The sequence below is a fragment of the Bubalus kerabau genome, chromosome 14 (genome assembly GCF_029407905.1).
Source record: "Bubalus kerabau isolate K-KA32 ecotype Philippines breed swamp buffalo chromosome 14, PCC_UOA_SB_1v2, whole genome shotgun sequence".
In the NCBI taxonomy this organism is placed as follows: Eukaryota; Metazoa; Chordata; class Mammalia; order Artiodactyla; family Bovidae; genus Bubalus; species Bubalus kerabau.
This window is the reverse complement of record NC_073637.1, coordinates 83,287,961-83,312,185: the sequence shown is the minus strand read 5'-3', so window position 1 is coordinate 83,312,185 and position 24,225 is coordinate 83,287,961. Positions and strand designations below refer to the sequence as shown.

Sequence of the window (24,225 nt, the reverse complement as noted above, 5' to 3'; positions counted from 1 at the left end):
GTGAGTGATTAGATTTTAAGTGAGAAATCTGGGTGTTGGCGTGGAGGCGAGACTGGAGGGGGCTCTAGTGACCCGACTCCTGTAATAACTCAGGAGGTGACTGTCCACGTGTTGCAATGGAGATGCGGAACTGGAGGAAACTTCCAGAGAGACTTTCTTGTACATCCGAACACGACTGATGGCCACCTGCGTGTAGGAGGCGAGAGGCAGGGGAGGGTGAAAGTACCGTCTGTCTGCCTGGGTAAACGCTATTCACTAAGAGAGAAATGTAAGAGGAACAGAGGGAGCATGGATTGAGTTTATTTGGAGACACGTTCAGTATGAGACATCTTCCACACATTGAGAGAGAGTTCACTTGGCCTCTGGAAGCATGAGTCTGGAGCTCAAGAGAGATAATTCTAGAATGATGCTATCTATTCGGGGAATTTCCCAGCCTTTGAGTGTGGCTGACTTAAAGAGTCACATCTATCGAACAGAAAAGAATGGAAGTGATGGTGATACTTCACAGACTAGGTTACAAGAGACACAGCCGTTTCCTGCTTGGCTCCGCTCCCGGTTCACTTCCGGGGGAAGGCCGTCGCCAGGCGATGAGGACACTCAGCTACGAAGATGGAGAGGAAGGCAACCCTCCGGCCGCCAGACAGCAAGGAGCTGCCGCCACCAGCCACACAAGCGAGACTGAGGAGGAGCTTCAGCCCCGTCGGACTCTGAGATACTCCAGCTCCATTCAACGTCTCGACTGCAAGCTCACGGAAGCCCCTCGGGACAGGATGCTCGCTAAGGTGCCGGAACTCCTGACCCCAGAACCGCGCCACAATAAGCAGGCCCCACTGGACGCTACTAGGCCTGCGGACCGCGTGTTCTGTGCAAGAGGAAACCGACACACGCGGCCCCACGCGGGCGCGAGGATGGCGCCTCTGGCTCGCTGGGCTCTCCTCTGCTCTAACTGCGGCCACTGAACACTTAAAAGCACAGCCCGACAGTGGCGAGGCGAGCTCTGTTCGGTGCAGTCGCTGGAATGGCATGGTAATATGAAATGTGAGCAGGAACGGTAGTGTGAAATATAAAAAGGATGACCAGATAGTTCTTACGTCCAAACCTGAAGTAAAATCACAGAGCGATCAGCTCATTACTTTCTGTAGCAACTAGGAATTCCTGCCTTCAGAATATCACTCTTCCGATGCTGCTTTTTGGATCGCCTCCTATTTGACAGGTACCATGCTGGGTGCTACACTGATGAATAAAGCAAGGTTTTCTGCAGAGAAAGAAATCTTGGTCTTGGTAGTATTCATTATACACTTCTTACAAATTTAATTTACTATGGCTTTTGAAACTAAAAAAAAAATTTTTCCAAAAAGTTAACCATCTCATTAGGAATGCATATCCACAGAAATAGTAAGTCAAAATTTCACAGGCTCATAAATACTTAGAAACTCTAAATTGCTAACTGGCTATTTCAGTTGACGTGATAACCTGTCTCACCAACGGCCTGCGTACTTTCTCAGAGGACATTCTTACCACACAGACATTTTGAAAACAATGGACTGTTTCATCCACTCCTGCACACCTACTCTTAGTAAAACACAGAACAAGTTGTAGTTTTTAAATATGGACGCGGAAAGCAATTTACACCAATCATATTATTCAAGTGAAACAGAAGTCCTGAATTTTGTAACACCATGAATGCATCAGAAAACCTGGAGAGACGCAACTGTGATTGAATGTGTGAAGCCGTCGGAGTTAATCTTCATCATCTCTTTGAAGAGGTATTATCTGAATTTCTTTGGCTATCCTTTCTGCTAATGTTTTATTGCTTGAAGCAATTACTCTTCGTGACATCAAATCAAATGGTCCACCTAAAATCAAAAATGGAAAATAGTTATATCTTGTAAAAAATAATTTCTATAAAACAAGCATAACAGTGTAAACTATGGTTGATCATAACATTTAAAATTTTCTATTATCTTGAAAAAAAACTACACTGTGTCATAACCAGAATGTCTAAGCTTTGCTAGTACATAATGAGTTTCTAAGCATCTTTTAGAAACCCGTTTTGAAGGGAGTGCGGGTCTGCACCGCCATCTTTCTCCTTTGATGTGCTCCACTCTTGCTTTCATTACTCTCACTGCCTCTTTAATGTTTGGAACCTCTCGACAGAAAACCCGAGGCCAGGGATTTGCACACTACTCTCCTGCCCACCTCCTTAATTCTTTGCTGCTTTTCTCCCAGACTGCTGGTAAACTGTTTTAACCCAGGCTCACTCTTTACTTTTAAACATGTCATCATCAGTGCAGAGAAAGTATGTAACTCCCCCAGGGCCAAGGCAGAAAGTGATGGTGGAGGAAGCCCATACTCAGCTGCCACCACGGTCACCACTCAAAGGGATCTTGGTACGACCTCAGATCCGGTGCCTTTCTACACTTTTTCTACAGCCTCTCAAGAGTTCCTGGTACTCACAGTTGAAGAGGCTTGAGAGTGAGAGTGAAAGTTGCTCGGTCATGTGTGACTCTTTGTGACCTCATGGACTATACAGTCCTTGGAATTCTCCAGGCCAGAATACTGGAGTGGGTAGCCTTTCCCTTCTCCAGGGGAATCCTTCCAACCCAGGGATTGAACCTGCATTGCAGGCGGATTCTTTACCAGCTGAGCCACCAGGGAAGCCCTGAAGAGGCTTAGCCATTTATTATTATTAATTGTACACTACCATTAGCTTCTCATTTTTGCCTCTGTCTCCCAATATCTGCTATTTTGATTCTGCAGAAAATTACATGGTTTGTGTTGCCTGAAGAGCTGAGGTGTAAACATTGAAAAAAATATTAAAGGGAAACATTAAAAGATACATCTAAAAAAAACTGCCATATTTGGAGGACAGTCCCATAGGTATGGAAAGAAAACAACGCCTTCCTGTTCCGCAGTTTTACCTGTGACATCCAGGAGCACTCCGCCAGCTTCAGTCACAATGATGCCGGCGCCTGCAACATCCCAGCAGTGGATCCCCATTTCATAATATGCGTCCGCAGCCCCAGCGGCCACCAGGCACATGTTCAGAGCTGCTGTTCCAACACCCCGGATCCTAACAGACAAAACGGGGAAAAATAATTCTTCAAATAAGGCATTCCTCCTTAGCTGCAGTTTCAAGTGTGGACTGAGATCACTTGAACCAATCCACAGACTGTTAAAAAGAAAAAGGTGGTACTTAAATTTAAAATCAAAATATGTAAATCCTAATTATCATGATATACTATATAAATGACAGAATGAAGCCTAACAAAGCAATCATGTGTAAGATAAACATTAAAATGATGATACTTTGGGAAGAAAAACACTGAAGAAAATGCATTAATTCTGCCACCATGGCATGCATGCCTTGTCACTGTGATCTAAACCCAGGGACGAGAGCCCCACAACACAAGGAGTCTGTAGGAGTTCCGTGCAAGTGCGCCCTGGCCACCCCCAGCGGCGCGGGCATCGGCGCGTGTGCCCAGGAGGTGACAGCCCTGCTGGGCTCTGCTGGCACCGAGGCCTGCCCGCGAGGCCTGCTTCACATCTGCTTCTCACTGAACCTCGTCCTCGGAAATATACCAAGTTAGGGTAAGTACAGACATCACTTTATCAGCCATTATAATAATAACTGATGCAGGAAAGAATCATCAATAAATGCTAAAATGATTGATATTTACACATCAGAGTATCTCCCTATAAGATACATAATAATTATGATGGAAAAGATGGCAAGATCACTACCAAGTGATCAAAGTTAGCATCCAGTAATGGGACAAAGGGTGTCCCTGGTGGCTCAGCTGGTAAAGAATCCGCCTGCAATGCAAGAGACCTGGGTTCATCCCTGGGTCGGGGGATTCCCTGGAGGAGGGCATGACAGCTCGCTGCAGTGTTCTTGCCTGGAGAATCCCATGGACAGAGGAGCCTGGTGGGCTACAGTCCATGGGGTCACAAAGAGTTGGACACGACTGAGCAACACACACAATGGAACAAAGGTCCCCGTGTCTCCTGACAGAATGCACTGAGGAAGAGGACATAACAGTACTTCTGTTGCATTCCTGCCAAAAATGCATAACTCAAATCTAATCAAGAGGAAACCAACAAACTCAAATCAAAAGGCGTGCTGTAAAGCAACCACCCTACAGTTTTCAAAAATGTCAAGGTCATAAAAGATAAAGGCTAAGCACCTGTTCTAGATTAAAAGGCACTGCTGAGGGCTTCCCTGCTGGTTCAGTGGTAAAGAATCCGCCTGCCAGTGCAGGGATACAGGTTCGATCCTTGGTCCGGGAAGACCCCACGTGCCAAAGAGCAACTAAGCCCAAGCACCACAACTACTGAGCCAGGGCTCTAGAGCCTGGGAGCTGCAACTTCTTCACCCGTGAGGGGGACTGTGCGCCCGGACCAGAGGAGGCCCTGCAGGGAGGAGCCCCCGCACCCCCGTGCAGAGCAGCCCCCACTGCCACAACCAAGACCTAGCACAGCCAAATTATATAAATCTTAAAAAAGCTTGATGAGAATAACACTTAAAGTGCAGCATATGATTCTGGCTTGGAGCTTGGATTAGAATTCTTTCAAAATTTAATTGTCACTATATTAGACAATATATCAAAGCTAATTTCCTGATTTTTATAACTGTGTTGTGGTTATCTTAGCATATGTCCCTTTTATCAAAAATATACACACTGAAGTATTTAAGAAAAAGGAATTGTCATGTCTGTAAATTAACTGCTTTCAAATGGTTTTTACTCAAAGTTCTTTTTTTAATTGTTTGAAAGTGAAAGTGAAAATCACTTAGTCTTGTCTGACTCTCCATGGAATTCTCCAGGCCAGAATACTGGAGTGGGTAGTCATTTCCTTCTCCAGGGGATCTTCCCAACCCAGGGGTCGAATCCAGGTCTGCCGCATTGTGGGCAGACGCTTTACCCTCTAAGCCACCAGGGAAGTCCTCTGAAAATAAAGCAGTCAGGTCTGTTCACTGAGACCCTTCATTATTTTTTAAGAAATAAAAGGATTCCACGTCAGTGATATTGTATGATACGTGGAATCTAATTTTAAAAAATTGAGACAAATGAACTTACAAAACAGAAACAGACAGATACTGAAAGCAAGCTTACAGTCCACAGGGGAAACATGGGGGAGGGATCAATCAGGGCTGAGATGAGCACACGCCACTGTACGTAAGACAGACAACCAACAAGGGCCTACTGTCTAGCACAGCGAAGTCTACTCAATATTCTGGATAACCCATATGAGAAAAGAATCTAAAAAAGAACGAATATGAGTGTGCATAACTGAATCACTTTGCTATACACCTGAAACTAACACAACACTGTGAATCAACTATACTCCAATAAAATTAAAATTAAAAAAGAAGCAATGGCAAAAAAAAAAAATTAAAAAATAAATATAAACTAGTACTGTGCCTAGTACAACCTTCATGCGAAAACAGTTTAACAACAAAAAAGGACCAGAATTACATGATGCCCTTGATTTTTAAATACATTTTACTGCCTACAGTTTTATTATATATCAAAATTAAGAACTAGCAATTCCAAAAATGTCCATAGATATATAAACCCAAATTAACATTATGGCTTTTTTCAGTTATCAAGAATGGTGCACTTTCCCCACTTTCTCAGGGGATATGTGATAGTTCATATCTCACATCATAGAAAGAAAATACCAAGATCTTCCACAAATCATCTCTTGGCATTCTATTCAGACACGGAATAGAATGGTCTTCCTGGGCTGGAAGACCAACGCTAGATGCAATGCTTCTGTCTACTTCTGATGTATCTCAACAGCTCTCTGGCAAGAGGTCTTTTGATCAGTAAGTATATTCTTTTATGGGTAAGTATTACTAAAGATAGTACTTAATCACCAAACAACTGAGACTGTGGCCTAGATTTTGCAAATGTGTTCTGTCTGAACCCTGTGTTAGTCTGATCCTCCTTTACAGTTAGGGTGGTTCTTGCCTGGAGAATCCCATGGACAGAGAAGCCTGGTGGGCTGCAGTCCATGGCGTCGCACAGAGTCGGACACGACTGAAGCAACTTAGCAGCAGCAGCAGCAGCAGTGCTAAGAAGAATCTATCTTCAGAATCACAAAGCTTTGAGTTTGCTCCCCTGCTCAGCTGCTTAAAAGCTGTAATTTTGAAAGAAGTTTCTTCTTCAAGTTTTAGTCTTCTTGTCATCGAAATGGGGATAACCAACTTGGCTACGGCTGCAATGATTAGAAACAACAGAAGCAAAGCGCCCAGCAGAGGGCCTAGCAGATTAGAGGGCCTCAAAAGAGGAGCATGTCATGATCAAATCATTCCCTAAAGCAACACAAAAGAAACATCATTGAAGTAAACAAACATAGTGCATTTCATTAAATGAATCCCAAAAAATTAAAAAAAGGAAATTGATCCGTAATGATTTACTTTGCCTCATTAATCTCACTTACAATTAATATACAATTATACTTCAACATAAAATAAAGGAAGTGGTGAGCTTCCCTGGTTATCTAGTGGTAAAGAATCCACCTGCCAATACATGGTATGCGGGTTCAATCCCTGGTCTGGGAAGACCCCACACGCCACGGAGCAGCTAAGCCTGGAAACCACAACTACTGACCCACATTCCAGAGCCCGTGAGCCACAGCCACTGAGCCCGAGAGCCACAGCCACTGAGCCCGAGAGCCACAGCCACTGAGCCCGAGAGCCCCAGCCACTGAGCCCGAGAGCCACAGCCACTGAGCCCGAGAGCCACAGCCACTGAGCCCGAGAGCCACAGCCACTGAGCCCGAGAGCCACAGCCACTGAGCCCGAGAGCCACAGCCACTGAGCCCGAGAGCCCCAGCCACTGAGCCCGAGAGCCACAGCCACTGAGCCCGAGAGCCACCGCCACTGAGCCCGAGAGCCACAGCCACTGAGCCCGAGAGCCACAGCCACTGAGCCCGAGAGCCACCGCCACTGAGCCCGAGAGCCACAGCCACTGAGCCCGAGAGCCACAGCCACTGAGCCCGAGAGCCCCAGCCACTGAGCCCGAGAGCCACCGCTACTGAGCCCGAGAGCCCCAGCTACTGAGCCCGAGAGCCACCGCCACTGAGCCCGAGAGCCACTGCCACTGAGCCCGAGAGCCCCAGCCACTGAGCCCGAGAGCCACAGCCACTGAGCCCGAGAGCCACAGCCACTGAGCCCGAGAGCCACAGCCACTGAGCCCGAGAGCCACAGCTACTGAGCCCATGAACCACAGCTACTGAGCCCGTGTGCCCCAGAGCCTGTGGCCCACCGTGGAGAGCAGCCCCCACTCGCCACAACTAGAGAAAGCCTGAGCACAGCAACGAAGACCCAGCACAGCCAGAAATAAATAAATAAGTCTTTAAAAAGTAAAAGAAATGAAAAACCCTGAGAAATGCAAGAGAAAATGACATGCCAATCCCCGCCTCCTACACCTAACAGAGATTCATAACAGAAACTACACAGAAGAACAGAACTAACGGAAGAAGAACTGAAACCAGGAACCCAGATCACCAAGTGAACAGAGACAGAAAGAAGCAGACACGGCCGCACGTAGCTACAGTGAAACATCAAACATCATCAATAATTAAGTGTTTGGGTTTTTTCTGGCTGATAAAGTTGCTCTGCAAAAGGAAAAGTAAGCCCAGAAGTGAACAAAATAAAAGAAGGATAAAATAATATAAGAGATAATAGAACTCAGAAATGAAGGGGAATAAAAAAAGACAAAACTTTATCAGAAATTAAGACTGAATCACAAGGTACCCTTAAAGAGAACAGATGCAAATGAAAACTTGAAAAAGGGCAGTGAGAAAAAAAAACAGTAAAAGTAAAAAGGGCCAGGGAGAAAGTAACAGAAGAGAAGATACAAAGGAGGTTGAATGTTCCTGCTGGTGTCTTTGAAGAAGAAAATGAAAACAGCATAAGTGAACTAATATTTAAAATTCAAGAAAACTTGCCAGAAAAAAAAGAAAAGAGACATTAATCTACCAATTAAAGGGAGAAAACCATCCCACACAAGCAACTCTAAGAATTCCAAGATATACCCTTATAAAAGTGTCAGCCATGAAAGATTAAAAGAAAACAAAAATGTCTCAGAGACTCCAAACAAAACATGAAATAATTTAAAAGCCAATAAAATCAGACTGGCACCAGATTTCTCAAAAACAACATACAAAGCAAAGCAACAGTGAAATAGCATTTTTAAAGAAATATTCTTCATACTTTCTTTCACTAAGGATGTTCTATTCAGCCAAGCCTTGGAGTTTCAAGACCATAGGAAAACAGTTTGGAATATGCCAGAAATCATGGCATACCATGCACAGGTGCCCTTCCCACGGAATCTACTAGAGGATGAGCTTCACCAATCCAAAGGTGATAGGTGTTAAAGCAAAAAACAGAGACCAGTTTTGAAAATTCCCTGAGCAGACCAAATCAGTTTAGTCATGAAAACAAAGCTTAATTTAGCACATTTTGCAAAAGTAACTAGACCTGGATCATCCCTTGCTTATGCTTCTGAAAATTACAAGCAAACCTTCAATTGTTTCTCAAGGTAGATATGAGTTAACCACTAATCAATTCCCTGTCATTTAAGAAAACTCTATTATAGCCAATCGTTTTGAAGAATAAGTAGTCACTGTCTTCTCACTGTATAAGCTGCTTTATAACAACACATGGCTGAGCCTCATCCCATGTTTTGGTCTGGGTGTTCCTGGTTTGCAAAGTATCTTTTTGGTGTGTGCACAATAAATATTGAATTCAGTGATTCAATGGTTTTACTTCTATTATTTCTGAACTTTTGACACCAGGAAAACGTCACAAGACAGTGACCATTTTATAAAGGAAAAACTAAGACCACAGGATGGGACTATGGGTGAAACAATACGTAGTAATAATATGCCCGACAAACTAGAAAGAATGCAACTTAAAAAAAAAAAAAAAACTAGATTAAGAGGGAGAGAAAAAGAGAAAAGCAGAGTAAAATCACTGAATGTTATATAGCCAACAGGCGGAAGCTAAGCAGTTCTGGAGTCTTTACAGAACTAACAGAACGGTTAAGTAAGAAAAGAGAATATTAAGGGCATTATAAAGAGTTTTAATATAAAAGAAACCCATGAGAATAAAATTGAAACTTTTATAAATAGAAAAAGAGAAAAAAGAGGATACACTATCACAATACAATTACAGCATAATACAAAATTGAGACCAAACAAAACGGTCATATAAATAAATGAACAAGCCTAACTTTTTTATTAAAAAGAAAAGATTTTCAAATTGATTATAGAGCAAAACTCCACTCTATGCTGTATTCAAGAGGTGCACTTAAAATGCACTGATTTCAAAAACACTAAAAATAAAGGTGGACAAAGATTAACCAGACAAATGGAAACAATGAGAAGAGCAGGGACTGCAATTCTGATGTCAAAGTAGATTTCAAGCCCAAACATCAAAGTACAAAATGTACTTTTTTCCAGTGCATATAGAAGTTCCACAAAAACTGATCATATACTGGGCACAAAGGAAACATAAAGCTCCATAAAATATATTTATTATAATGCAATAAAACTACAAATTAAAAAACAAAACTAAGAAAGCACAAAAAGCATTTCCCCATGGAAGTTTAATACAACTCTTGGGTAAAAGGGGAAATACAAACAGAAGTTACCAGAAAAATAACTGCAATGAAAACACATCACAATCTGTGAGATACATTTAAAGCAGCAATCAGATAAAAACTCAAGCCTAAATACTCACCTCAATAAAAATCAAAGCATAAAAATAAATTCTCTACTTAAAAAGGAAAAAAAAAAACAGGAAACAACAAAATGAATGACAAGAAAGCACAATGATGAAAATAATAAAGCAGGGAGGATAAAGACAGCAGACCAGATTAATAATCAAAATCCTGGCTCTTTCTTTGAAAAAAAAAAACTGACAAACTGCCAAGTAATTTAATCAAGATTTTTAAAAAAGAAGAAGAAATAACATAAAATAAGAAGTGATAAGGGGGGAAGAAAACTACTGATACAGACAGGCCAGAAATAAACTGTGAGTCTACCTTGCATACCTTGTGCAAATAACTTGAAAACTCAGAGAAAGTGGGTAACGCTTAGGCTACGGAAATGTTCCAGATTAAAGGCAGTGAAATAGACATGACAACCAAATGTAAAGCTAACCCTAGACTGAATCTTGCCCTGGAGGAAAAAAATGCTATAGACGACATAGTTAGATCAACTGACAAAACTAAGTATGTATGGATAGATAAAATTATGAAGTCAATAGTTGTACTGTGATTATGGAAGAGAATATGCCTATTCTTAGGAAATAACAAACTGAATTATTTAGGGATAAAGAGCCACACACTAAGTAATTTACCATGAAATAGTTGAGGGGAAAAAAAGGAGAATATTTACACAAACACACACACATACACAAAGAAAAAGACAGAGAAGAAGGAGTGAGAAAATGATAAAGCAAGGGGTACAATGTTAACAATAGCTGAATTGTTTCTTATAGGTTTTTAACTGCATACTGCTATTTCTTATAGGTTTTTATTTCTGCAAATTTTTTAAAATTTCAAATTATTTTCAAATAACAGTTTTAAAAATCACATTTTAAAATTAGAATTATGGTACTGACTCCATGTCTATTAATTAAAAGTTCATTTCTAAATAAAAATTCATTCCTTAGGATGTCAAATTATCTATAGCATTAATATAATAGAATGTTCAACTTTAGGGATAAAGTGAAGAGAGCTTACCCATGGATGGGAAGGCAAAGAAGCCTTTCTATATTAGAAAGAATAATTCTCACAGTCTCTGGTGTTCTGGAAGAGCCCAACTCTGTCACCAAGAGAGATTTGGTAATATCTAAAAGAAAAAGTTTCAAATAATTACTACAGTTTATCAATAAGAACCTGATAAAAAAATTCGACACTTGAAGCTCACCAAATTGGACAATTTTATCCTTCTTTCTAGTTGAATATTTCTTTCTTTCTAAGGCTTTAAATATTTATGAACTTTTCTTCTCTTCTAGTCATTTTATCATCATTTTTATGATCATCAAAAGGCGTCTAGCTTCTTAGACTACCTCCCCAAAAGTGCAGAATATAACCAGTTTGGCTACACGCATGATACATTTAGCCACCAATGCCTTATATATTTTTTTAAAAAGTAGAATTTAGAAATAATTTATATATAGATTTGAAATAAAACAAAAATTAAAACTAAATCGTACCACTGTTAAGTGAAGAAAAACTAAAGAGCCTTTTGATGAAAGTGAAAGAGAAGAGTGAAAAAGTTGGCTTAAAACTCAATATTCAAAAAATTAAGATCATAGCATCCGGTCCTATCACTTCATGGCAAATAGATAGGGAAACAATGGAAACTGTGAGACTTTATTTTTTTAGGCTCCAAGATTACTGCAGATGGTGACTGCAGCCATGAAATTAAAAGATGCTTGCTCCTTGGAAGGAAAGCTATGACAAACCTAGATAGCATAATAAAAAGCTGAGATATCACTTTGCCAACAAAGGTCCATCTAGTCAAGGCTATGGTTTTTCCAGTAGTCATGTATGGATGTGAGAGTTGGACTTAAAAGAAAGCTGAGCCCCAAAGAATTGATGCTTTTGAACTGTGGTGTTGGAGAAGACTCTTGAGAGTCCCTTGGACTGCAAGGAGATCCAACCAGTCCATCCTGAAGGAGATCAGTCCTGGGTGTTCATGGGAAGGACTGATGCTGAAGCTGAAACTCTAATACTTTGACCACCTGATGCGAAGAACTGACTCATTGGAAAAGACACTGATGCTGGGAAAGATTGAAGGCGGGAGGAGAAGGGGATGACAAAGGATGAGATGGTTGGATGGCTTCACTGACTCAAAGGACATGAGTCTGAGTGAACTCCGGGAGTTGGTGATGGACAGGGAGGCCTGGCGTGCTGCAGTCCATGGGGTCTCAAAGAGTTGCACACGACTAAGTGAATGAACTGACTGACTAGACTGACTGACTGTTGGTAGAAAGGTAAACAGGTGTAAGCACTATGGAAAATATTACAGAGGTTCTTCAGAATACTAAAAATGGAGTTGCCATATGATCTAGCTGGACGTATATCCACACAAAACTGCAATTTGAAAAGATACATGCACTCCTGCATGCACTGCAGCACTATTTACAACAGCCACGATATGGAAGCAACCTAAATGCCCATCAACAGATGAGTGGGTAAAGCGGATGTGGTACATATACACAAGGGGATACTGCTCGACCGCAAAATACTGCCATCTGCAGCTACATGGATGAGCCTAGAGGTTATCATACTAAGAGAAGTGAGAGAGAGAAAGACAGACATCATAAGGCGTTGCTTACACGTGGAGTCTAAAACATGGCACATAAATAAACCTGTGAAGCAGAAGCAGGCTCAGACACAGAGAAAGGCTTTGGGGTCGCCCAAGGGGAGAAGGGTGGGGCAGGGAGGACTGGGAGTTTGGGATTGGAGAACACAAGCTACTACATATAGAACAGATAAACAAGGCCCTACTGTACAGCACAGTGAGCCACGCTCAAGATCCTGTGATCAACCACAATGGAAAAGAATATGGGAAACAATACAAATATGTACAGTGGAACCACTTTGCTGTATAGCAGAAATCAACACACTGTAAATCAACTATACGCCAATAAAATTAAAATAAATCATCTGACCTCCATTTACTAACTTGACAAATTATCCTGTATTTTCCATTTTCTCTTTGAAACATCGTGACCAACGCTCACGACACACTCAACCCTCCTGGCTCACAGGCTACTCTTGGGACACCTCACACTTCATCTCCACCCACAGCTGAGATGTATGCCCACCACCTTGTTCTGAGCCTTGTTTATAACTGTGAACTCTTCTAACAATCACATAACCTGTTTAAGTGAGATAAAATAACAGAAAAGGGGAAAGACTTCTTTCTATGAAAGCTGCCACATTCCTTCAGTTCTAAAATGCACATTTGTTTCACGTTAACATCTCAAGAATTAGGATGTATCTTCTAATCTCTGGGGTCTTAGAGTTCAATAAAAAGAAAACAAATTCAAAATCTGCCCTCAAATTAAGTGCCTGAGGAGAAATATTATAAAAGCGGAGGAGGATTCTCAAGTTTTTGCTGCACGTAAAAGAATCTGAAAAAAGGAGAAAAGAAACGAATCTACAAGTGTAAACTGTGGGAATGTTGGGACTGCTTTAGGGAAGGTAAGCGCCTCCAAAACCCAGGGAGCCATCCCAGAGAAAGCAGACTTAAAAGGCCAATCACTAAGCTCGTTACAAAAAGTTTTATGCCTCATTTAAGAAAAATGTATTATGGTGACTTTTTATATGCCCTCTATCCCAAGACTATGGCCAGAGGGATGTTAAGGTCACCAAGGATAATTTGGAGGTGACCAAGGACTTGTTTTTAAAGTGTTTTCAAGTCTTACTGATAACTCTTGACATTTAGAAATGAATAAGATATGAATGTTTAAAATTAAAATAAATAAATAAAAATAAAATAAAAAAATGTATTGAAGTATAGTTGATTTACTATGTTGTGTTAGTTTCTGTTGTACAGCAAAGTGATTCAGTTATAGCTTTATATATACACACACATATATACACACACACATATACACACACATATATACACACACATATCTAGGTATTCTTTTTCGTATTCTTTTCCATCATGGTTTACCATGGGACCCTGAATATAGTTCTCTGCGCTATACAGTAGAAAGGTGCTGTTTACCATCCTATATATTTAATAGCTTTATGTCTCATTTTTAATGATTCCCAACTTGAAGGGCCTTTTCCCTTTCAATTTACTAATAACTAGTCCCAATGGCATCAGAGCAGAGGAATTCTAGAAAGAATCTGAGACGCAGGGGCTGAAGCAGTGACCCAATACCGCGGTGAGGCTGGGAGGCACTCTGGCTCCTCCAGGTCCCCTGACAAAGCTGGAGCCCCGTGTACACACCGTCTGCTCCACTGCCCTTGCCGGAGCCCCGTGTACACACCGTCTGCTCCACTGCCCTTGCCGGAGCCCCGTGTACACACCATCTGCTCCACTGCCCTTGCCTCCCCAGCCTCCACGACCACATCCACAACCGCGGTCACGATGAGAAAGTACAGAGAAAACAGACACACTTATGAGTCAGTAACACTTGGAGAGCTCTAAGGTTACCATACGAGTACATGGTATGAATCACACCAAAAATTAGAGGGTAAACCTACCTTCTTGGTGTGAAACCTGTAGTTTTTGACCATTACAAAAGGCACCTTTTCCTTTCCGGCCAGTGTACATCTTATCCTCCAGGCAACTGTACACAATTCCAAACTCCATCTGTGGAAGGAACGCAAGCTTTCTTTACCAAACCTGAGTATTTTTCTTCATTCAATCAATACTTTTTCTAAGAAAGCAGCAAGAATATGTGGTATGTTAATGTTTTTAACATATGATTAGACCACGGTTAGACCGTAGACTATGTAAAATGCTAATTCCCAACCGAGTCGAGGAAGAGCTCATCAGGTCTGAACCCTGACTCCCCTCCCATCAGTTTCCAAACTCGGGGCATACGTTTTGACCTCTTTCCTTCCCACCTCAGATGAAGGCAATCTTCCCTGTTTTCTAAGGTGAATCCTTCTCTGAAACACTGCTCCATCAACGGCTCCCTGCCTCTTGGGCTTTGGTTCTGGTACTTTCTCGCCACAGTGGCCCTCCCTCACCAAGCCTTCATTACCTTCTCCATTTCTCCTCATTGCCACAGAGTGGTCGAGACTTTGCGTCTCTCATTCTCTTTCTACATTACAATCTGGCTTCTGCTCTGACCATGCATCTCTTGAAACTCCCTGCAAAGAGATCATGAATGGACTCTTACGGACCAAACGTCTTCTCCGAAGACCTGGAGGCTGCGGACCACCAACAGTTAAGCCCGTACTCTGTGTTCCTGGTGGTGTCCTCCTACCTCCGATCTCTCTTAGGGTCACTTTTTTTCTGACTTTCTTCTCTGCCTAACCCCCAACAGTTGTGTGTCTCAGGGGTTTTCACTTTTCCTTTTCTTCCAATTCCCTTTTAGCTCTCTCGATTCTGACAGGTTTTTCTTTCTGGTCCCTCTATGTGTGGCTCCTACCAACCCCATCAACACAGGTTAGGACTGTGCTTCGGAACCTAGGCATGCAGAACTTCAGCCAAAGAGGCCACACTCACTTGCTACCTGATCACGCACGCCTCAGTCCTTCCCCATGAGTCAATTTTATCTTGAAAACACTTCCTGATTTTGGCCATTTCTTCAGTTATTCTCACCACCTCCATCTCAGCTCAGAACTACCCACCCCTCTGGTGTGACCTCTAATGTTGCTGGAATTATCTGGCACTCTGCACTGAAAAACCTCTCCTGATTTCCAACCACCTCGAAGCCACTAAGTGTTCCAGCACAGACAGGCCACAGTGCCTCACAGCCTGACCACAGCGAGCTCACCTCACCAGTTTTTCTCCAACCATTTCCAGAGTTTCACGCACAATGAACATCTCACTGTCGCCCATACACATCCTGCTCGTCCCCAAACTGTTCTTTCTGATTAAAATGCTTTCCTTTTCTTCTTTACCTGGAAAATTCCCAACATGACCCAACTCACATGACCAAATTCTAAGATCCCTTCTATTTATTATGAAGATTTCCTCAAACCGCTGCTGGCAGGAGGTGTTATACCCTCTTCATGTTCTTAGAGTAGTTTTTAAAAATTTTTTCATAGTTCGACATCTAACTTTTGCACTGAACTGGGAATTCAACAGCCCAGAACTGATGATAAGAGAAATGCTCACTTATCTCCTTTTGAAGGTTCTCACTGATGAATACAATCCTGTGCCTAAGATTTCGTTTGCACTAATTTATGTTTTTATTTTCAGGGTTTTCTTAACTCTTTTGTGTACATGTTGATCAAATATATCGCAAGCTCCTTGAAGACAGTTACGTAAGGTATTAGTAAACATTCTTTTTTTTTTTTTTTTAAAATTTTCTTGGCGGGCGGCGTGGGGACAAGGGGGGCGCCTCGGTAGGGCAAAGGGGTGGGGCTGAGGCGCTCCGGTCGACCGCGCCTCCGTGGCTCCAGGTGGGTTTGGGCAGCGGGCAGGTGCCGGGCAAGTTGGGCGCTCAAGATTCGCTGCGCCCAAATACTCAAATAGCATGGAAATGCAACAGGTGTAGAGTGTACTCTACTGGGCTTTAAATACAGCAAGTATTTAGGTTCCTGAATATACTCTGTATTTTCTCATCATACTTGGCCCCTACCACTTCCTGGTCTTTCCCTTCACTAAAATGTCTACTAAAGCATTCCTAGCTCAGCACCCAACTCTTCCATTACACATTTCAGATCCTACATCAATTCCTATCATATTCACATATATAATGGTGATTAAATACTGAATTGTATTTCAGTTACTTGTGCATATTTTTTCCTTGTAAAATCTTCTTGGAAGACATTATATTTTCTTCACTGGAAAAAAGTATCATAACAAGTTTAGCAGGTTTGTATTTTATTTCAAAATAATGCAGCTACATATATTGAATAGAGACAAACCTAAATTTATTACAGAGACTCATTTACTCTTTCTCAGAAAATGAGAGCAAGGCATTCTACCAACCATAAATTTAAACAACATACCTTTTTATTTACCACAAAGCCAATTGAAACAGCTACAAAAGGAAATCTTAAAAAAAAAAACAAAAAACACAAATTTACCAAGATAGAACTTCTTTTCAACAAACTTGTTTTCATAATATAACTGCTTACAATTTTTTTCCTGTGAACAGTCTCATCCCTCCCCAGAACTGTGTATACAACATGCAGTTCTCTGTGTAAGTGCAGGGGTTGGGGGTTGTGGGGGAGAATACACAGATGCATACACGCATAACGCTCCTCCAGGCAGGAGACATCTCTGAAAGGATTCACAAGAAACTGATAACAATAGCTGCCTCCAGAAATGGGCTCTGAGAAGCTGGGGTTGGAAGTGGGAAGGCCACTTGGCACCGCATGCCTTTCTATACTTTTGGAATGCCAAGTTCCACGAATATAGCTTAAATGTCAACAAAAATGGGATCATACTATCCACTGTACTATAATCTTCTGTATGTTACCTCATATCATGAGCATCTTTCTGCACTAACATTCCATCATACATAGATCCTACCTCTTAGCTTTATGGCTTTAACAGTTCTATTCGTAAAGATACGTACAGCCACATACGGCAACTTCAAACATAACAATTACGTGTCATCCCACCAAACTCGGCTACTTGTTGAAACTCTTAATTCCATCAGGCTTTCTTCTATATATCTGGACTTACATACTTAATTTGTGTGTGTGTATGTATATATATATATATATTTTTTTTTTTTAACATATTCTTCTCAGCATATACTGAATTACATACTTACTTTGTGCCAGGCACTATATTAAGTTTTTATATAAATGTACAACTCATTAGGTCCCATAAACAATCCTATGAGGCAGGTACCATCAGTGTGCCCATTTTAGAGAATGAAAAAAATAAAACTGCAGCTTAAAAAGATTAAGTAACTTGCCCAAGGTCACAAGGTCACACATTCTAAACTCATGTTCTTTTTAACAGTTTTTTCTCCTGGATTAAATGCATTCTATAAAGGCACACACTAGTACTGAGTTAGTCAGTTCCTTAATTGATTTCAAAGCAGCAATGTTGCTTGCATACATTTTTATGTGGTTTCAACAATGAGGAAAAGAACAGTGAACAGGGCACTTGACTGCGCATGTCTATAACATTAATCGTTCATTACCTCATCCACAGCTGATGAAAACTATACATAACATATTTTACAATCACAGAATTCTCTAAAGTATATGTGATTATGAAAACTATATTGAACAGTCCATTCAGTTAATATACAAACAGTAATTACAATATTAAAATTTTAAAAACATACCCATGTACAAAGTTAGTTGTTCCATCAATAGGGTCAATGATCCATGTAGGGTTGTCGGTTAAGATACTTTTTTCCCCAGCTGCCACAGATTCCTCACCAATGAAACTAAAAGCAAATATGACAAATTCTGAATCTTTATACTGTTTTCAACAATTTTCAAACTTTTAGTCTACTATAAAACATAACAAAAGTCTACACAACTACACTTTTCTATTGTTTTTCCTTCAGACAGATCAAAGTGAGAAAATTTTATTTCCCCCAGAACAAGTCATGTGAAAGATGACAGAATTCAAAATTCTCAAATGTATTATCAAGATAAGAAAAGAGACACGCTGAAAAAGGCTTTTATTGCAGATGATAACTTACTAAGGAAATGTGGAGGTTTAAGTCTACCAATTCTCTCATAACCCTGTCTTCAAGAGGTAGAGCTTAATGTCCCTGCCTTGAGTGTGAATTTGGACTTAGAGACTCATTTCTAGCCAAAAGAACAAAGTGTACGTGACAACGTGCAATTCTGAAAACTCTTTGACAGAACGACACTGAGGTTTCGTCTTATTCACTCTATTTCTGCCCCCTTCCCCTCCCCTCTGCTTCCTAGGCGAAGCCACTCACCACACCGTGAGCCGCTCTGTGGAGGGGCCCGCGTGGTGAGGAAACTGGAGGAAGCTGCCAGCAGGCAAGCCACGAGGAACCGAGGCCACCAACAGCCACAAGCGAACAGGCCCTTCAGCCCCGGCTGAGCCTTGAGGAGACCCACAGTGTGCCTGTGACTCTACGAGACCCTTGCCAGAACCACGCTCTCCAGCTACTCCCATATTCCTGATCCTAGAAAACTCTATGTTATCTAGAGCTGTTAAGTGTTTAAAGAGTAACTTGCTATGCAGCAACAGATAATACAGAGAACATGAAATAAGTTAAAGAGAAAGAAAATCACCCACCAAAATTACTGTTATCAATATGCATTCCTAAAACATACTGTGCAGTAAATGTCAGGCAAACTCTGTAAATGGTGTCTGAATTCATAGGATTTCTTCTTCCCTTTCCTACTTTCTTTGTTATAATTTATGTCCTTTATTCAAAACTGAAAAGTCCTAATAAGCATTACCATGAATTTCTTTTATGTCTTTTTCTCTTAGCTATAAACCTTTTTACTGAGAGAAAGCATATGCAGCTTTAAATAATATTTTTTTCTCCTCAGTGGCTGAAATACCAGGAAAGGCTGATGGCATGATCAAGAAGAACTGGCGAATGACAATGTTAAAACTTTAAAATGATGACAATATTTCAGTTGTATTTCTATGCCCGTAAGAGAGACAGATTTTAGTATTTTCTCTCAAACTCAAAGCTACCACTTCTTTAGCACCTAAAAATGTTTGCAATGTAGAGACTAAAACTGAACTTTCAAATCTTCTCCATGACAGACATTTGTCACATTAACTTCCCAGCATCCAACACTCCTCTTTCTATAAAGGAATCCAAATATCCCCTGTTCACTGCTCCCTGGAAGTTTGAGCTTAGGGGGAAAAAACCCCTAAGTTCAGCAAGGGATGTTTTTGCCCACGATTTGTAACCTTGAGCTAATGGGGTAAGACATCCAAAGAGAACAGTCAGGAGTGAGGCCACCAGCAGCTTCTGAACGATGGCGCCTAACCCTGACCCAACCCTGACCCAACCCTGACCAGCTCTGCCTTCCTCGCTGGTTGCTCAGTCCTACTCTCAGGGATTCTGACACCCTCCAAATAAATTCCAGTTCAGCTTAAATTAAGCACAGTCAATTTCTGAGTCTAAAGGCAAAATCTTGGAGACCAACCTAGATTTCATTTTTATCACACGAAACTGACATAAGCAGTACCTGTGAGATGGATACTTTTCCTTTATGGATGTGATAAGCATTTTTTCAACTTTTTGGTCAGTAGCAGTTACCAAATCAGCCGGAGAACTTTTAACCATAATATTCATTTCATTCTTGAGCGCTTCACGAACCACCTAAAAAGATTTTTTTGGTAAGCAAATAAGAAAAGCATATAAGTCATTTTAAATCGAATTAAAAGATGAATAATAGAAATGATTTGAAACAATCAATCTGTCTGGAATGGTATTCTTAAATATTTCTTACCACAATGTATATAAAATAAACCCTTAGTGGTTACGACTTTCTACGTATAAAACCATAGAATCTTACAGCCATTTTAGATACACAACCGTTATTACAAAATGTTTAATGACATAAAATGGAAGTATTCACCCATTAAGTAAATTGAAAACAAATCCAGATCAATAAAAATACATGTTTTGTTTAAGAAGACAACCACATACTGCCCACATCCATCACATCGTGGCTGAGATTTCAGTTCGTACCTCTCCAGCTTGTCCTGCCAGGGTTACTGCATAATCCATGCATTCCTGCCAAGGATCAGCCATCTTCTCAACAGATTCAACACATACAAAGACAAAGCAGTTACAAATTGCTTACAAAGTCTTAATTACAGAAGTTTGTTCACAAAAACATCTCAATTTGCAAAATACTTCCATTCAGGATTCACCCTCCTTCCTGATTCTAGAATTCATTTTTTTTTTTTTTCAATATTCATTCACAGGTCCATTAAGAAACATTTTTAACCTAGCTTCATTCACTTCTATTGTAGAAACATTTTCATAACAAAAAGTACTCTATGAAAGTGTTTCTCAAAGGGCCCATACCATATCACACTTTAAAAAACAACAATCATTTGAGGAACGGAGAAGAAATGACACAAGAAATATTCTAAAAGATAGATGCATATTTGGGTTTAAGAATAAAGTAAAAATTAGAAAAAGAATACAGGGAACAGTCAGCCCTCAGTATCTGCAGTTTTGGAATCCATGGATTCAACTGACCATGGATGGAAATTAAAGAAGTTTTAAAGGGAAGGGGGAGAAAGCACTAACTGAGTATCAGGCAGTATGGTGCTTTGCACATGTAAAATTATTTTTAAAGAGATTGTAAAGATGAAGAACTTAAAGCTCAGTGAATATAACTAATTTGCCCAAGGTTTTATAGACAGATGACACAACTAGAATTTGAACTCAATTCTGAATTGAAAGTCCACTGCTCTTTCCACTGTGACATTCTGAGGGAAGAAAATTCCAGGACTAAAAAAATGTATAAAGCTAAAAAGGAATTGCTGCAGGTTTCAGAGAGGACAAAAAATAAAACAGTTTTGTCTTCTGAACTGTCCAACTTTCCACTGACTTTCGCAGAGAAGACTAAAATAACTCACCACAGGCTTAACCACATTCTAAAATCTGTACCTAGGACAGTGAAGCCTTTTAAGCTGTCAGAGTCAGAAATGTGTGGCATCATTTATAAAGCAACCCTAATTGTGTAATCTTTACAGTTGAGAATAACTGACAGAATTTCACCCTGGAGACTGGTCTGAAATCCCAATCATGGTGCTCACAGTATCTGAATGGGGAGGAGAGGGAGTGGGGGTGGGGGCAAAAGACAGATACTTTGAGCTGTTTCTGCTAGCTGTTTCTTCTTAATATATATATATATTATATGCATGCGTGCTCAGTCGTGTCCGACTCTTTGCAACCCCATGGACTGTAGCCCGCCAGGCTCCTCTGCCCATGGGGTTCTCCAGGCAAGAGTACTGGAATGGGTTGCCATTTCCTTCTCCAGGGGATCTTCCGGACCCAGGGATCGATCCAGGGTCTCCTGCAACGTCTGCCTGGCGGGCAGGTTCTTTTCCCACTGAGCCACGTGGGGAGCCTGTTTCTTAATATAAGCATTTAAATGATTTTAGAAGGAAGCCACTTTTTGAGTTACTCAGAGCAGTTCAAGAATTGTTTCTAAGATCTTCTTTTCATTCTTACTCCCGTTCCCTTCTTCTAGGCTTCAACAGAACTGGATGTTCTCACGGTGAATCTGCTTTCTAGCGGGAAACTGTGCATAAGCCACTCACATCTCCCCCTTCTCACAGCACTGATATGTGTAACTCCTACCAATTCTTCCAGGCTCATTTCAACCGTTACCCTTTCTTTTGGGGATTCTCCACCCAGAGGCTGTACTTGTTTAATCATTCGAGAGCTATGCACTGAGTATTTATTCAATGAGAAGCACCTAACAGAGAACACTGACCTGGTCTTAGGTACCAGATGTCATTTCCCTAAGAACACGATTCAACCAAGATTTGAAGGACTAACTCAACTGCAGGACTCCCGGTACGTGAAGAGGAACCAAAAGGCCTAAGTGACACGACAGCTCGGAGATGAAGAGGAACAGGAGGAGGGATGTGGCTGGGGGTCATGCCATGATGATCACCCCTTAGAGGCATGACTTCGATTTGGGAGCCATGAGGAATCATTACATGGGGGCTGCAGGACAAGGGACGGGAGGGTGGAGGGAGGAACCGACGGTAGGGAAACGGCTCTGGGAGGAAAAGGTGAGGGCACTCGGCAATAGAGTGCATACGGGGCTTGAGGGCGGGGGAGAGTTTAACGAGGCCCAGGTTTCCCACTTAGGCAAGTAAATGGATAACGTGACATTAACCGCAGCATGGAACGATAGAAGAGAGTCAAATCTGAGATCTGGGTAGGAGGTGGGGAGATCGAAAGTTTAATTAGGAGAGCGTGAGGAGCCTTTGTGAAGCAAAAGGCGAGGTCCATCAGGCCGCTGAACACACGATCCTGACCTCAAAAGAGAGGCACGGCCTGCAGATACCCACACGTAAGTTCCGTGAGCGGGCAGCCCCCGAGCGCCGCCTCTGACGGACCTCTGAGGAGGCCGCCGCGCCTGGAAGCCCACGGGCCGCCGTGCGTCAGCCCTGGGCACCCGGGGGTCTTCCCCACACTGTGCCCCGCTGTGTGCGCGCCTTCGCCTTCAACCAGTCTCACAACAAGCCCAAAGGCAGCACCGTAGTCCGCCTCCGCCTGCTCGGAGACGAACCCCCGAGGCGCGGCGGGCGTCTCTGCCCCGCTCGCCGCCTCCTGCCGCCCGTCCGCGGAAGCGCGACACGCGGTCGGGGGCTGGCGGGGACCGCCCGCCCCGGACACGGACCGGGCCTCCGGGACCGGCGGGACGAGAGCCAGTGGGTCACCCCGCACGCGCCGCTCAGAGGCCCCGCGGTGCGGGGGCCGTCCCGGGCCCTCAACCGCTCGACCGAGGCCTCCGCGCCGGGTGGCCCCGGCCGAGCCCACCCCCCCGACCCGCTGTCCGGGGCCGCAGGCGCCAGCCGACCCCACGCCCGCCCAAGTGCAGCAGGAGACCGGGCTCACCTCAGGGCGGCGGGCGCACCAGCCTGTCAGACGCGCGGCGCTTCCGCAGCGAGAGGGCAGCGAGAGGGGAGCGAGCGCGGCCGCCCGACAGGAAGGCCCGCGCCCGCGGCCCGCCCCTGGGCGGGGCCTGCTCACGCCCCGCCCACCCCGCTCACCCCTGCGCCCAGCCCCCAGCCCCCAGCCCCCAGCGCCGCGGCTCAGGTCTGCCGGGGCCGCCCCGCCCTGCCTAGGCCTTCCGGGGCTGCACCTTCTCTTTCATCTGTGCTTCTTTCTCCTGCCCATACATTTGTCTGTAATTAAAAGAAAATTCCTCTCTTCTATTTTGCCATCTCTCGCGTTTTTCATTCCTTCCAGTTTTCCTATTTCCATTTCTTTCTCCTTTTTATTCCATACTACTCTTTTGACAAAACACAAACTGGAGGTATGTCTCTAGCTTTTCAACTTTCATTTGTTAAACCCATGTTGCATGAAGGCAGTGGCAGCCCACTGCAGTACTCTTGTCTGGAAAATTCTATGGACGGAGGAGCCTGGTGGGCTGCAGTCCATGGGGTCGCACAGAGTCCAACACGAGTGAGGCGACTTAGCAGCAGCTGCATGCTGAGTGAAAGTGAAAGAGAGTGAAAACGTTGGCCTAAAACTCAACATTCAGAAAAGGAAGATCACGGCATCTGGTCCCATCACTTCATGGCAAATAGATGGGGGAACAGTGGAAACAGTGAGAGACTTTATGCTTTTGGGCTCCAAAATCACTGCAGATGGTGACTGCAGCCATGAAATTAAAAGACGCTTGCTCCTTGGAAGAAAAGCTATGACCAATCTAGACAGCATATTTAAAAGCAGAGACATCACTTTGCCAACAAAGATCCATCTAGTCAAGGCTATGGTCTTTCCAGTAGTCATGTATGGATGTGAGAGTTGGACTATAAAGAAAGCTGAGCCCCAAAGAACTGATGCTTTTGAACTGTGGTGTTGGAGACTATTGAAAGTCC

At 42.6% G+C, this 24,225-nt stretch overlaps 1 protein-coding gene across 2 annotated transcripts; it reads right to left on the bottom strand.

The window, feature by feature from the left end:
• Window positions 1-280: 280 nt before the first annotated feature.
• Window positions 281-23,375, bottom strand: IMPA1 (inositol monophosphatase 1). Of its 2 annotated transcripts, XM_055546761.1 has the most exons (9): window positions 23,237-23,375; window positions 20,336-20,398; window positions 19,830-19,963; window positions 17,978-18,082; window positions 16,680-16,725; window positions 14,253-14,361; window positions 10,761-10,869; window positions 2,922-3,073; window positions 281-1,856 (listed from the first exon to the last, which is right to left on the bottom strand). In XM_055546761.1, exons 2-9 carry the CDS (start codon window positions 20,396-20,398, stop codon window positions 1,741-1,743), a joined length of 834 nt encoding a protein of 277 aa, XP_055402736.1. In that variant the 5' UTR covers window positions 23,237-23,375; the 3' UTR covers window positions 281-1,740. The 2 variants fall into 2 exon arrangements, 1 of the variants encoding a protein (XP_055402736.1); XR_008702432.1 differs by lacking the exon at window positions 10,761-10,869.
• Between the last annotated feature and the right edge of the window lie 850 nt (window positions 23,376-24,225).

Bases quoted from the DNA above. Each gene is read 5' to 3' on its own strand.
- IMPA1 (XM_055546761.1), bottom strand. From the start codon at position 20,398: ATGGCTGATCCTTGGCAGGAATGCATGGATTATGCAGTAACCCTGGCA. The intron at 19,964-20,335 runs GTACGAACTGAA...AAATCTTTTTAG, and splicing joins TGGCAGGACAAGCTGGAGAG to GTGGTTCGTGAAGCGCTCAA. The intron at 18,083-19,829 runs GTACTGCTTATG...ATTTGCTTTTAG, and splicing joins GAAAAGTATCCATCTCACAG to TTTCATTGGTGAGGAATCTG.